Consider the following 12,500-nt stretch of genomic DNA (forward strand, 5'->3'; position numbering starts at 1 on the left):
CAGTACACCTCTGGCAGCCTCCGGCCCTTCCCACTGGGCTGTGAACACACACACACCACACACACACACACACACACACACACACACCACACACACCACACACACACACACACACACACCACACACACCACACACACACCACACACACAAACACCACACACAAACACCACACACACACACACACCACACACACACACACACACACACACACACACATACACACACACACCACACACACCGCAGGGAGCGTCACACAGTGGCAGGGTCACAGCTCACTACTCTGTAGGCAGTGCAGAGTTTTCCCTCTCAGTTACGGGGCCTCGATAGTGTGGTGGGGGAGGAAGGATACTCATTTCCACTTCCTGTCGCTATCATTTAGCTGAAGGACACTCAGGCTTTATGGAGTGTTTATACACTAAGAGGTGCGGCGTATCATTTCCTGTCATTATTATTCCGTTAAAAAGAGCACGGCGGAAATGTTAGCCTACCAGCAAACGCCGACAGTAGCCGAACCTCCTGCTTCCATCCTCCCCGGTCAGGACGAAGGAGAACGTCTCGCTGGAAAGAAACATGGCTCAGAGTTTGGAAATGTTTAGAACGGCGGCGCAGTAAAACTCCTAACAAATGGAGTGAGATGTTGTGGAAGAAAACAGACATATTTTTGGGGTTTCTGGGCTGAGGTTTGCTGGACTAAAGCAACAGGCAGAAGGACAGGCTGTGCTCTTTGTGCTGCAGAAGCCCCTAAGGTGACACACTAAGACAGGCAGGTGTGTCTCCCAATGCACACACCCCGGCCTCACAGGTGGCTATCTGGGGGCTTGGCCGACCTGTGCAAGCATTCCCCTGGCCCTCAACCTTCAAACATTTACCACCGGGTCATTATTACCCATCAGCCTCAAGACACATACAGCCACTTCAGGGAACAAAGCAGCCCTTCATGAGCTGAGCACGGCAGGCGCTAACTCATAAAGCCCGTGTCAAGCAACACTGGGTGTGGACGTTTCATAATGTAGCACAGCAGGTGTGCTAGGACGCTAAAAACACCTATTAGCACACTAGCGTCTCATTCACCACGTGTCAATGCCAATGTCTCCCTGTGTTGAGAGCTTTTGCCACTTAGCCAGAGGGCTAACAGTCGTTCTTTTAGCTCTTTTGACTTTCCCCCTTTTCTGGGCTTGTGGTGGCGGTGGTAGTAAATCTGCCTGCAGGAGAGGCTGTTACCTGGGGAAGCTGTCGACGGGAGCCCAGTCTTTGGCGTCGGGGAAGCAGAACTGAGGGATGACCTTCAGCTGGTCCTCGGCCTCGCGCATGAACTTGAAGCTCCTCTCCAGCTACGGAGGGGAATTAGCGAAGCATAAAAACAAACCGTGAGCAGATGTTTCGTATGCATAAAAGGAATTTCTCTTGGAACTCCACGTGGCTGATAATCATAATAATAATAATATCAAACAATAAAAGAATGTAATGTGTTTTAAAAAATATATAAAAAATATATGAAAAAAATGATGTGAAAATGTATATTTGTTTTGTGTATAATTACATAATAATGAAAAGTGTATTTTGTACTGAGATTGCTTCTGTGTTGTGATTGTGCGAGGGTACCTTCAAGGGGAACTGTTGTGTGACCTCCGGCAGGTAGGGGGCCCCAGCCTTGGGCTTGTGGAGGGCCACCACTATGAAGTACTCAAACAGCTTCCTCTCCTGCACGTCTAGCAGGTCTCGGTCCAGCGTCCGGAACCGACCTGTCTGCCTCAACATGGACTGGACTGATACCAGGCGCAGGCTGTGGGCTGGGACACACAGAGTGAACACACACAGAGTGAACACACACAGAGTGAACACACACAGACTAACACACCAAGACTAACACACCAAGACTAACACACCCAGACTAACACATCCAGACTAACACACACAGACTAACACACCCAGACTAACACACACAGAGTGAACACACACAGACTGAACATCCACACAAGCCAAGACATCCACACCCAGTCACAGACCAACAGGCACACGCTGTCATTGAGGTTGTGTGGTCTTGAAGCACCAGACGTGACCTGCACCCACAGCAATCAGGCTCCCCAGGAGACAAGCTCCGCCTCTCTCTCCTCACCTTTCACCCAGGAGACAAGCTCCGCCTCTCTCTCCTCACCTTTCACCCAGGAGACAAGCTCCGCCTCTCTCTCCTCACCTTTCACCCAGGAGACAAGCTCCGCCTCTCTCTCCTCACCTTTCACCCAGGAGACAAGCTCCGCCTCTCTCTCCTCACCTTTCACCCAGGAGACAAGCTCCGCCTCTCTCTCCTCACCTTTCACCCAGGAGACAAGCTCCGCCTCTCTCTCCTCACCTTTCAGTTTCTCCTCGGTGTCGCTCTCAGACTCACTGTTGTCATCCGTCACTGCATGAACACAAGAAAGACAGCAGAACTGAATATTAAGAATACATTCAGGCTTTTATCCAACGCGACATAAACAGGGGGAATTGAACCTGTGACCTCTAGAGGCCTCCAAAGTCAACTGCTCCCCCGTTGAGCTGAGCCCGTCCCCGTTAAACTTTAGGAGCGATCAGAGTCATGAGGCAGGGTCTCCATGGTTATTTCACGTTCTGTTTATCGCTGCATCGTTGTTCCACCATTCGCTGGATAAACGGGTCCGACGTAACTGGGCACAGCACCTAAACGAGCCCGAGGATAAGTGGACACACATGGGGCGACTGTGTGTCGTGTTTTCATGGAGTCGTAGAGCTCGCCGTCCACGCAGAGGAGTCAAGACGACGGGGAGTTTAGAGGGTGGAGGAGGGAGGGAGGGTGGAGGAGGGAGGGAGGGTGGAGGAGGGAGGGAGGGAGGGTGGAGGAGGGAGGGAGGGAGGGTGGAGGAGGAGGGAGGGAGGGTGGAGGAGGGAGGGTGGAGGAGGGAGGGTGTAGGAGGGTGGGTGGAGGAGAGAGGGAGGGAGGGAAGGTGTAGGAGGGAGGGTGGAGGAGGGAGGGAGGGAGGGTGTAGGAGGGAGGGTGGAGGATGGAGGGAGGGCGGAGGAGGGTCACGTTGCAGGTATCTGGCCCCTAAACACCACCACCATCTTCCCCCCTCTACCCCCACCACGGACCCCAGGAAGACTAGCTGTCGTTACATCACCAAAAATACATACATAATACCCAAATAATACCCCCTCACCCCCCACCAGGGCAGTGTGTTGCAGCCTCTCACCCCTCCCTGAGCTGGCCTCGGCGGACTGGGACACCCTCTTCATTCTCTTCTTCCCTCTCCTGGCCTCGAACACGCCGTTGATCTTCAGCACCATCTGCAGAGGGACAGACACAGCAACACCTCCAGAGGGGCCGTCCACCATCCCACCGATCTCCCCACCCCCCACCCCACATCTGTGGACATGGTTCGTTCCGGCGTACCTTGGGGATCTTGCGGCGGCGGCGGTTGCAGGGGTCTCCTGAGAGGCAGGGCGTGTCGTCGGGGCTGCTGGGCGTGGAGGGGGGGCTGGTGCGGGACGGCGAGGACACGCCCGCCGCGTCGCGGTTGGTCTTACGCAGCTCCAGAAGCTTGAAGCTGCGACGCTCTGAGTTCTGCCTGAAGAAGCCTGGTTTACAGGACAGCTGGAGGACGGGGGAAGACGAGGGTGGAGGAAGAGGAGGGTGATGATGTGTTTACGTCCTGTCAGACGCTGAGACTTCCTGACGAGAATGACTGGACTGAGGTGAAGGGGTTCAGGGGGGGTTAGAGGGACGTCTGACGTCATGCTGATGGGGTCGCCGCGGGTTACCTTTGTTGGTGTGTCGGGAGCAGGGGGCTGGAGCGAAACGCACTTGTTTCCAAGGCAACTTCTCTCGAACTCTATATCTTCATATGGATTCTCCTTCGACGGAGGGTCTTTGGGATGGAAACACACATGAACAAAGTTGAGTTAAGAACTCTCTCCCCTCGTCAGACGTCATTTTGACATTTTTATTTTTGTTTTGTCTCAGCGTAGCGGCTCCAGATGTGCGGTGACCTGCCAGAGGCAAGCTCTTGCACAGTCAGAGCTCATATTTCACCGTGATTTGCTGCACCGGCTAGCAAGAGCTGCTAACGATACAAGTAACTTTATCCAACCTCGGCTCCGAAGAAGATAAGAGAGAATAAGTCCCATTTTCCACAGTCAACCCTTCTTTCTTTCCCCTGCTTCTCTCATCCTGCCTCGAGGCGATCCATCCACCAGATGCACCCTTAAGGACAGGAACTACAGACAAGAACGTCCAGTTTCTCTCCACAGAAAAACTAGATTTTAGCACTCACTGCTTGGCTGCGCCGTGAGGTACCTGCTGATCTGTGTGTGAGTGTGTGTGTGGTGTGTGTGTGGTGTGTGTGAGGATGAGTGAGTGAGTGAGATGTGTGTACAGGGTGTGACTGTAGACATCAAGACATGTGACCATAACCAGTTATGACCGTTCACTGTTTTGAGTTTGTGTCATTCCTAAGGACATTCTAGAGTGCTACTTATCCCAGAGGACCCCAGAGAGCCTTCAAACTACATTACCCATGAGGCCCTGGGGCTTTGGTTGACCATGTCTGAGAATCCCAAAGTACAGTGGAACTGTAGCAGCAGACAAACTGCAAACTAAATCAAAACAGCAGCAGAAACAGCAGCACACAAGAGGAGACACAACATCATAGTTACAATTTAGATTTACAGCGCTGACAGAAGAACATCTATTTTGAACTCTTGAGAAGCGGTGAAGAGAATAGGAAATTAGATAGGGCTTCTCGTTTTGTGACAACTAAGCCATTCATATACCCCCCACTGAAAAGACAATGACTAGACTACGTCAACTTAGACCTCACACACACAAACACACACACACGCACACGTAGGGTAAGTAAACCAGTGTTGCCGGAGGTGGGGTTAGGAAAACACAGCAGCCAATAACACTGGGTTGTGGGGTTAGGATTTCAGGCATCATAGCTACCTCTTCTAAATGACAATGCTGAGTTAAGAAAGCACAACCTCACGTATTCATCAGCATCGTGCAGCTACAGGGACTTTCTGCTTTATCAACACTGCAGGTCAAACTAAGTTAGAGCAACACCAGCTGCAGCAATGTGGCGGGGGGGGGGGGGGGGGCTGTGTGCACTACTAACAGCATTACATAAAAACGGTATTATGTAAAGAAATATATATAAAAAATGACCATGTATGGTGAATCATCATATGGTGAATCATCATATGGCGAATTATCATATAGTGAATCATCATATGGTGAATTATCATATAGTTAATCATCATATGGTGAATCATCATATGGTGAATCATCATATGGTGAATCATCATATAGTGAATCATCATATAGTGAATCATCATATGGTGAATTATCATATAGTGAATCATCATATGGTGAATCATCATATGGTGCGCCACAGTGGCTGCTGGTATCATGTAGGGTTAGGCCTTAGCGTCTCAGCCTAGCAACAACACCACTTCCTGTGTATCGACAGCACCACTTCCTGTGTATCGACAACACCACTTCCTGTGTATTGACAACACCACTTCCTGTGTATTGACAAGACCACTTCCTGTGTATCCACAGCAGAACTTCCATTTTTGAGGGGAGCGGAGGGTTACCTAGGATGTCCTCGTAGACGTTCTCCTCTGAGAGCGTGCGTGCGAGGCCCAGACGCGACTGGGCGTACCAGTCCACCCTGCAGCCCTCCGACGACGATTGCAGCAGGTCTTCAAACTCGTACGACTTCCTGTTGGAGAGGAGGACAGACCGGTGAGGAGGGGTGATCTACTGTAGTGATCTAGTGTAGTGGTGATCTACTGTAGTGACCTACTGTAGTGGTGATCTACTGTAGTGGTGATCTACTGTAGTGGTGATCTACTGTAGTGATCTACTGTAGTGATCTACTGTAGTAGTGATTTACTGTAGTGATCTAGTGTAGTGGTGATCTACTGTAGTGACCTACTGTAGTGATCTACTGTAGTGGTGATCTACTGTAGTGACCTACTGTAGTGATCTACTGTAGTGGTGATCTACTGTAGTGATCTACTGTAGTGATCTACTGTAGTAGTGATTTACTGTAGTGATCTAGTGTAGTGGTGATCTACTGTAGTGACCTACTGTAGTGATCTACTGTAGTGGTGATCTACTGTAGTGTGATCTACTGTAGTGACCTACTGTAGTGATCTACTGTAGTGGTGATCTACTGTAGTGATCTACTGTAGTGATCTACTGTAGTAGTGATTTACTGTAGTGATCTAGTGTAGTGGTGATCTACTGTAGTGACCTACTGTAGTGATCTACTGTAGTGGTGATCTACTGTAGTGTGATCTACTGTAGTGATCTACTGTAGTGATCTGCTGTAGTGGTGATCTGCTGTAGTGTTTATATAGTACCACTCCAAAAACTCCATATCACTGTTTTACAGCACAACCCCTGCCAGACACACAGATTATCTGGTTTCAAACCAAATAATCTACATGTGGTAACAATATAAACTCAACCCAGGTGGAACTAGGAGGCTTCAAATGAGAAAACCTCGAACATTGGAGACATTTTCAGAGTTTGCGTTTCTTTGTTAGTGCAGAAACAAAAACATTTTTCCCCACGTCAAGATTGCCCCCTCTTTTACACTGAGAACAAGCCAGAGTATTCTACCAGAAAGTAATGTTAGGAACATTGGAATAGTCACACATTACCTCTGATCAAAGAGTCACTCTAGCAGAGCAGCATCTGCAAACTGAATTAAATGTAAATAAAAAGTACAATGTATAAAAACACTAACATGAAGCTCTTCTCTTTTCAGGGAGAGTTTTGGCTGATTGTCTCAAGTGTGCATTCCTCCGTTTCAACCAATGACCTCACTTTCAAGAACACTGTACAAACTATGAGGATGACATCACCTCAGTGATTAACAGCAGATGTGCTTTGCGAGAGGTACTGATTTCAACAAATTGGGAGACGTCCAAGAAGGGTGTATGAGTCGCTGAAAAGAATTGGGATTGCAGTCTTGTAGTGACAGCACAGGGAATGCCCAGTCTGTCTGGGTGTGCTGTAGGTATGCACCACATGGGCGCAGCAGAACAACTTGACCCATTCATCCGTGCAAGCAAACAAGCAGCTACAGTAAGCTACTACAAACTCTAACGATTTCCCAAACAGCCATCGTGCACATTTACCATCACAGCAGTGTGTGTGTGTGTGTCTCTCTGAATGGGTGTTTGTCTGTGCGTGTTTTGTCTGTGTGCTAGTGTTTGAGTGCATCTTTGTGAATGCTTGTCTGTGTGTGTGTCTTTGTGTGTTTGCATGTGTGTGTGTGTGTGTGTGTGTAACAGTACGATCCTAGCGGTGTCTCACCTGTTGTTGCTGTCTCTGTTCCTGTCTGCCCGGGGCCTCCTGCACCCCCCTGGAGGTGGGCAGGTGGGCAGAGGGGGCGGGGGGATGGAGGGCAGAGGGGGCAGGTTCCGCCGTCCCTTCCCCAGGCCCAGGCCCGAGGCTGGGGTAGGGGCGCCGGGTGGAGTGTGGTGCTGGAAGGTGCGCTGGGGCTTTGGTAGAGGGTTGATGGAGGGAACGCCCGGTTCAGTGTACACGTTCTCGGGGTCCTCGCCCTCCCTGCGCCTCCTCCGAGTGCCAGCGGGCCGGACCACGTCCAGAGTCCCAAAGATGGGCTCGTTGGCCCTCCTCTCAGCCTCCTCCTGCTCCTCCTTCGACGGAGGGCTGAAGTAGTTGCCAGGCAACACCAGGGAAGGCTTGGAAGGGCCCTCCTTCATCGCCTGCTCTAGTTTCTTAATGTGAGTCAGAACTGACTTCTTATCCTGAGGGGTCTCTGTGAGTTTTCCACGAGGACCTCTCTCCAGGATCAACTCTCTCTCCCTGGAGGGGCCTTCTGGGGACTTGGGCCTCAAATCCCCCAGCTTTCCTGAGTTCTCCTTCCCAGAATCCTGCCTCTCCCAGCCCGCGAACCTCTTACTGTCAGTCCTCTGGACCTCCGAGGTCTTCTCCTTCCTCCTCACCGTCTCCGAGTCCCTCTGTCCTGTGGTCAGGGGGGACGGCTCCGTGGCCAAGGCAGGCGGCTCCTGCTTCTTGCCCTCCCACTGGGAGATCTTGTCCCGGATGCTGGCGGAGGTTTTCAGGGCTGCGGGGGTCCTGGTGAGCTTGGCGGAGCCCCCGAGGCCGTTCTCCGTGGCTGGGGAGCGGGGGTCGGCGGTGGTGGCTCTCTTGTGGGCCAGCATGGTGCCTGGGGATGGAGCCAGGCCGGGCAGGGGGGAGAGGGGGCGCTTGGGGGCAGATTCCCGGGGACAGGGGTCCCGGGGCGCGTCTGGCCGGTGGGGAGATAAGGGAGGAGCCTCCCCTACCTTCAATCCACAACACTGGAGCCTAGAAACACACACACATACAGTCAAACACACACACACAGTCAAATACACAAACACACAATCATGTAACAACTTATAATGAGTAGTTTACTTCTAGCTAGAAGTCGGCTGTTTCTCTACACTATAATTGTCAACACTGCTGGTCCTTATTTGAAAAGCTTTGCTCCATATAACCACTTAACCTGAGGCTCAGAAGGATTCTGGGTTCATGGAAGAAACTAGTCGTAAGAATTCTTGTAAAAAAAACACAGGTCATTCCTCAGTCAAGACTGTTTGACCTCGAGCTTTTAGGTCAAAGTTTACTAGCTGAGCTATTTCTGGTAAAAGGGGGGAGGAGGGTGAATACAGAGTAGATGTGCATCTGGTCTGGAGGCATGGAAAGGAAACATGGCTGTCCAGTCCGATGACACTCTGTGGGACAAATGGAAAGGTTCGCAATCCCGAGGACACCGCAACACCAATGACCTACACCGCTACCGACAGGGCAAATATTTTAGATTGAAAAAGAAAGATAAAAAAAAATATATATATATAATACACTGCTTCTTTGAAAAAAAAAAATTATAGTTTTTTTATTAGTTTGATCAGTCCAACTCCTACTCAGGTTTAGGCTTCAGGTTTTATGAAGCGTGGAGGAACGTAGGAGAGAACCTAGGCCAAACCCCGGTGCCAAGAAAAGTAAAACAGGAGTACAGGAGGGAGGGGGGTGTAGGGGGAAGAGAGAGGTGTAGGGGAGGAGAGAGGTGTAGGGGGAGGGGAGGGGTGTAGGGGGAGGGGAGGGGTGTAGGGGGAGGGGAGGGGAGGGGGGAGGAGAGAGGTGTAGGGGGAGGGGAGGGGGGAAGAGAGAGGTGTAGGAGGAGGAGAGAGATGAAGGGGGTAGGGGAGGATGTAGATCAATAATAATTGTGCTCACAGAGGAAGTGACCTGTCTAGAAAACAAAGTTTGTGTGTGTGTGTGTGTGTGTGTGGGGGGGGGGGGGGGGGGGGGGGGGGGAGTAATGACCAGCTGGGCTAATAGAGTTAGAGGGCAGACCTGGGTGAGGAGGAGGAAGAAGAGAAGAGAGGGACCAAAAGAGAAGAAGAAAAAGTCTGTCAATCAGTCACACTGACCCCTTGTCACCGTCAAACCTGTGACTCATATCATGAGTCCACTCCAACCACGACACCTCCCTCCTACAATCATCTCCCTCCTACAATCACCTCCCAGACACAAACACACCTACGTTTACACACCAACTAACCCTCCCCAGTGAGCTCTCCCTGTAAGTACAGAGGAAGGCACAGTCTGCCCTGCTGAGCTGGACAGCTACCAGCCAGCTCTCCGGCAGGGAGGAGGAGCAACAGGGAGGGAGGCCCCTTGGGGCAGCAGAGGGGCAGCAGAGGGGTAGCAGAGGGGCAGCAGGGGGGCAGCAGGGGGGCAGCAGGGGGGCAGCAGGGGGGCAGCAGGAGGGAGCAGGGGGGCAGGAACAGCAGGCAGATGGGCCTCCCTGGCCCCCCTACCCTGGTCATTGTTGGAGATCCTGAGCAACACCACCTCATCTGTCGGTGGTTTGTTTTGTGTGTGTGGCGACTCCGGAAGCCATTGTGTTTATTCAGTGTAGTCTCAAGACTGAAGGGATTCTGTATTCAGGTTGAAGCTTATTGAAATACCTTGGCCGGCTGCCTGAAACCAAGGTCTGATGTGCCACTGCTTCTTAACAACGTGAAGACACTAAGAAACTTAAGCACTCACAGGCTAGACCGGCTCTGAATTTACTACCTGATCATTATAATTATGAGCAGTGGGAAAATGAGCAGTCACACACCGCTCAAGCAAATGAGATTGCCAAGAACAGTCTAGAGCTCTCTTTGTAGTTATTCATAGTCTTCTCTGAGGGTTTAGGTTAAGTTTATGTACAGTTCTATGGACGTATGGGAACTTGCTTGTAAAAAGGGATGTACACATAGACATGTGATTTGATTGGAGCACAAACACATACCCGTTGACTGATTGGTAGAGGCAGTTGTCAGTGTTGGTGCAGAGCAGCAACGCTGCTGTCATGGTGCTAGCAGCTGGCATCCTGGAGGGAGACAGAGGCGGTCAGACACAAGAGCACACACACACTCAGAGCAGACACACACACTCTCACACACACACACTCAGAGCAGACACACACACACACACACACACTCAGAGCAGACACACACACACACACACTCAGAGCAGACACACACACTCTCACACACTCAGAGCAGACACACACACACACACACTCAGAGCAGACACACACACTCTCACACACTCAGAGCAGACACACACACTCTCACACACACACTCAGAGCAGACACACACAGGAACAATACGTATCAAAAATGATGAGGACCTTTCCACATGAGCTGAAAAAATCATGTATCATCTTTCGGGATACAACCACCTGACCAAGCCAGGGCTGGAAGATGAGACACTTCTGTCTCAAACACGTGACCAAACCAGGAAGTAGACCCCAGGCCTAGAGAGGATCTGTTGACAGTACTGGAGGTCACATGGTACAAAATATCATGGCGGCTGCTCCCACTGCAAACCGCTTTTTAAGACAAACCTCTTATTAACCCAAACAGTGAGGCATCACCATGCACACTTCCAGGTTGCTATTTGATTAGTAATCGGAGGACACTGCTGAAATGTAAGATTTGAATCAGCCATAAACACGAAGAGGAAACTCCCAAACGTAACACGCATTTATGTTAACCTGAGACAAACACCTGCAGACGACACACAATCTCTCGGCCATGAACACAAACACACACACACCACAAGGCTACTAAACAAAACCTTTTTACAATTTTCTAAAATGTACACACACACACACACTCCCACACACACTTACATGCACACACACACGTACATGCACACACACACACACACACACACACACACACACAGTGGCCTGACACCAAAGAAGTAACATGCCAGACACCCACACATATTACTGCTTGATCCTACATCCAGACACCCCAACCCTAACACATGGGGATGGTTGTGTGTGTGTGTGTGACCTCACCCAGATGTTCCAGAGGGCTTTGTGGGCCGTTAACATTTCCTGAGTACTGACCCCCCCTTCTACACACACACACACACACACGCGGAATGCCTTCCTGATTGAGCCAGATTCCAAACATTGCTGTCTCCAGAGTGGATGCCCAAGTCACAGCGAGCGTACCACAGTTTTTATTTGCATTACGTAAGTCCGTAAATAGCTGAACTCTTCCAAGAAAACTACGATTTAATTGGCCCTCTGAGTCCAGTGTTTTGGAGGAGAGAGATCTGGACTTGTGTAATTTGCAGGAAAAGTCGCCTTGGCATACGAGTTGAAAAGTGATGTTCTGGTTTTGATCGTTTTCTGTTGACAGATGAACAGAACTGTCCTCAAATAAAACAACTTTCTTCCCTCTCCTTCTCTGTCCTCTCATCGGATTTATTATGTTACCCCCTACACACATGCATGCTGTACACACACAGACTCACACACACTGTTTGCCGGTCCACTCCCCCAGTGGTAGAAAAGGAGGTGGATTGCGTCAGCCCCTTGCCGGCCCAAATGATTTTCAGCTGTGAGCGAGAAGGATCACATGTTTGAGGAGGAACATCAAGCTTTTTTTCCCCTTCCTTCTCTCTTTCCCTCTCCTCAACCCCTTCACCCCTTCCATCTCTTTCTCTATTCTCCTCCTCTTTCTTTATCTCCCTATCTCTCTACCTCTCCCTGCCTCCTCTCTCTCTCTCTCTCTCTCTCTCTCTCTCTCTCTCTCTCTCTCTCTCTCTCTCTCTCTCTCTCTCTCTCTCTCTCTCTCTCTCTCTCTCTCTCTCTCTCTCTCTCTCTCTCTCTCTCTCTCTCTCTCTCTCTCTCTCTCTCTCTCTCTCTCTCTGCCTCCTCTCTCTCTTTCTCTCTCTCTCTTTCTCTCTCTCTCTTTCTCTCTCTCTCTCTCTCTACCTCTCCCTTTCCTCCTCTCTCCCCCTTCTCTCTTTCTCCCTTGTCTTTTCTGTAAAGTATGTATACAAGTTCAGGAAAGGGGAATGTAGTTTTGCATTGGGGGATGTTGGATGTTGGTGTAATTCCCAGGGGTCGAGCAGAATCAGCTCTCCCCATAGCTCTCTTATC

General features: G+C 50.5%; 1 protein-coding gene across 2 annotated transcripts in view; it reads right to left on the bottom strand.

Annotated features, from left to right (window-relative positions):
* The window catches only part of LOC146258152 (DENN domain-containing protein 2A), a 35,815-nt gene that overhangs the window by 5,878 nt on the left and 17,437 nt on the right, over positions 1–12,500 (bottom strand). For both annotated transcript variants that reach the window (XM_084672309.1, XM_084672308.1), the window contains exons 2-12: positions 10,344–10,424; positions 7,346–8,365; positions 5,611–5,738; positions 3,775–3,881; positions 3,407–3,607; positions 3,207–3,300; positions 2,351–2,401; positions 1,603–1,790; positions 1,222–1,331; positions 489–558; positions 1–38 (exon numbers count right to left, since the gene is read on the bottom strand). The exon at positions 1–38 is cut by the window's left edge and continues 40 nt beyond it. In XM_084672309.1, the coding sequence (XP_084528435.1) occupies positions 1–38; positions 489–558; positions 1,222–1,331; positions 1,603–1,790; positions 2,351–2,401; positions 3,207–3,300; positions 3,407–3,607; positions 3,775–3,881; positions 5,611–5,738; positions 7,346–8,365; positions 10,344–10,423 (2,087 nt within the window). In that variant the 5' untranslated portion in view covers position 10,424. The remainder of the gene's footprint in view (positions 39–488; positions 559–1,221; positions 1,332–1,602; positions 1,791–2,350; positions 2,402–3,206; positions 3,301–3,406; positions 3,608–3,774; positions 3,882–5,610; positions 5,739–7,345; positions 8,366–10,343; positions 10,425–12,500) is intronic.

The sequence above is a fragment of the Hypomesus nipponensis genome, chromosome 14 (genome assembly GCF_054491055.1).
Source record: "Hypomesus nipponensis isolate SF chromosome 14, ASM5449105v1, whole genome shotgun sequence".
Classification (NCBI taxonomy): domain Eukaryota; kingdom Metazoa; phylum Chordata; class Actinopteri; order Osmeriformes; family Osmeridae; genus Hypomesus; species Hypomesus nipponensis.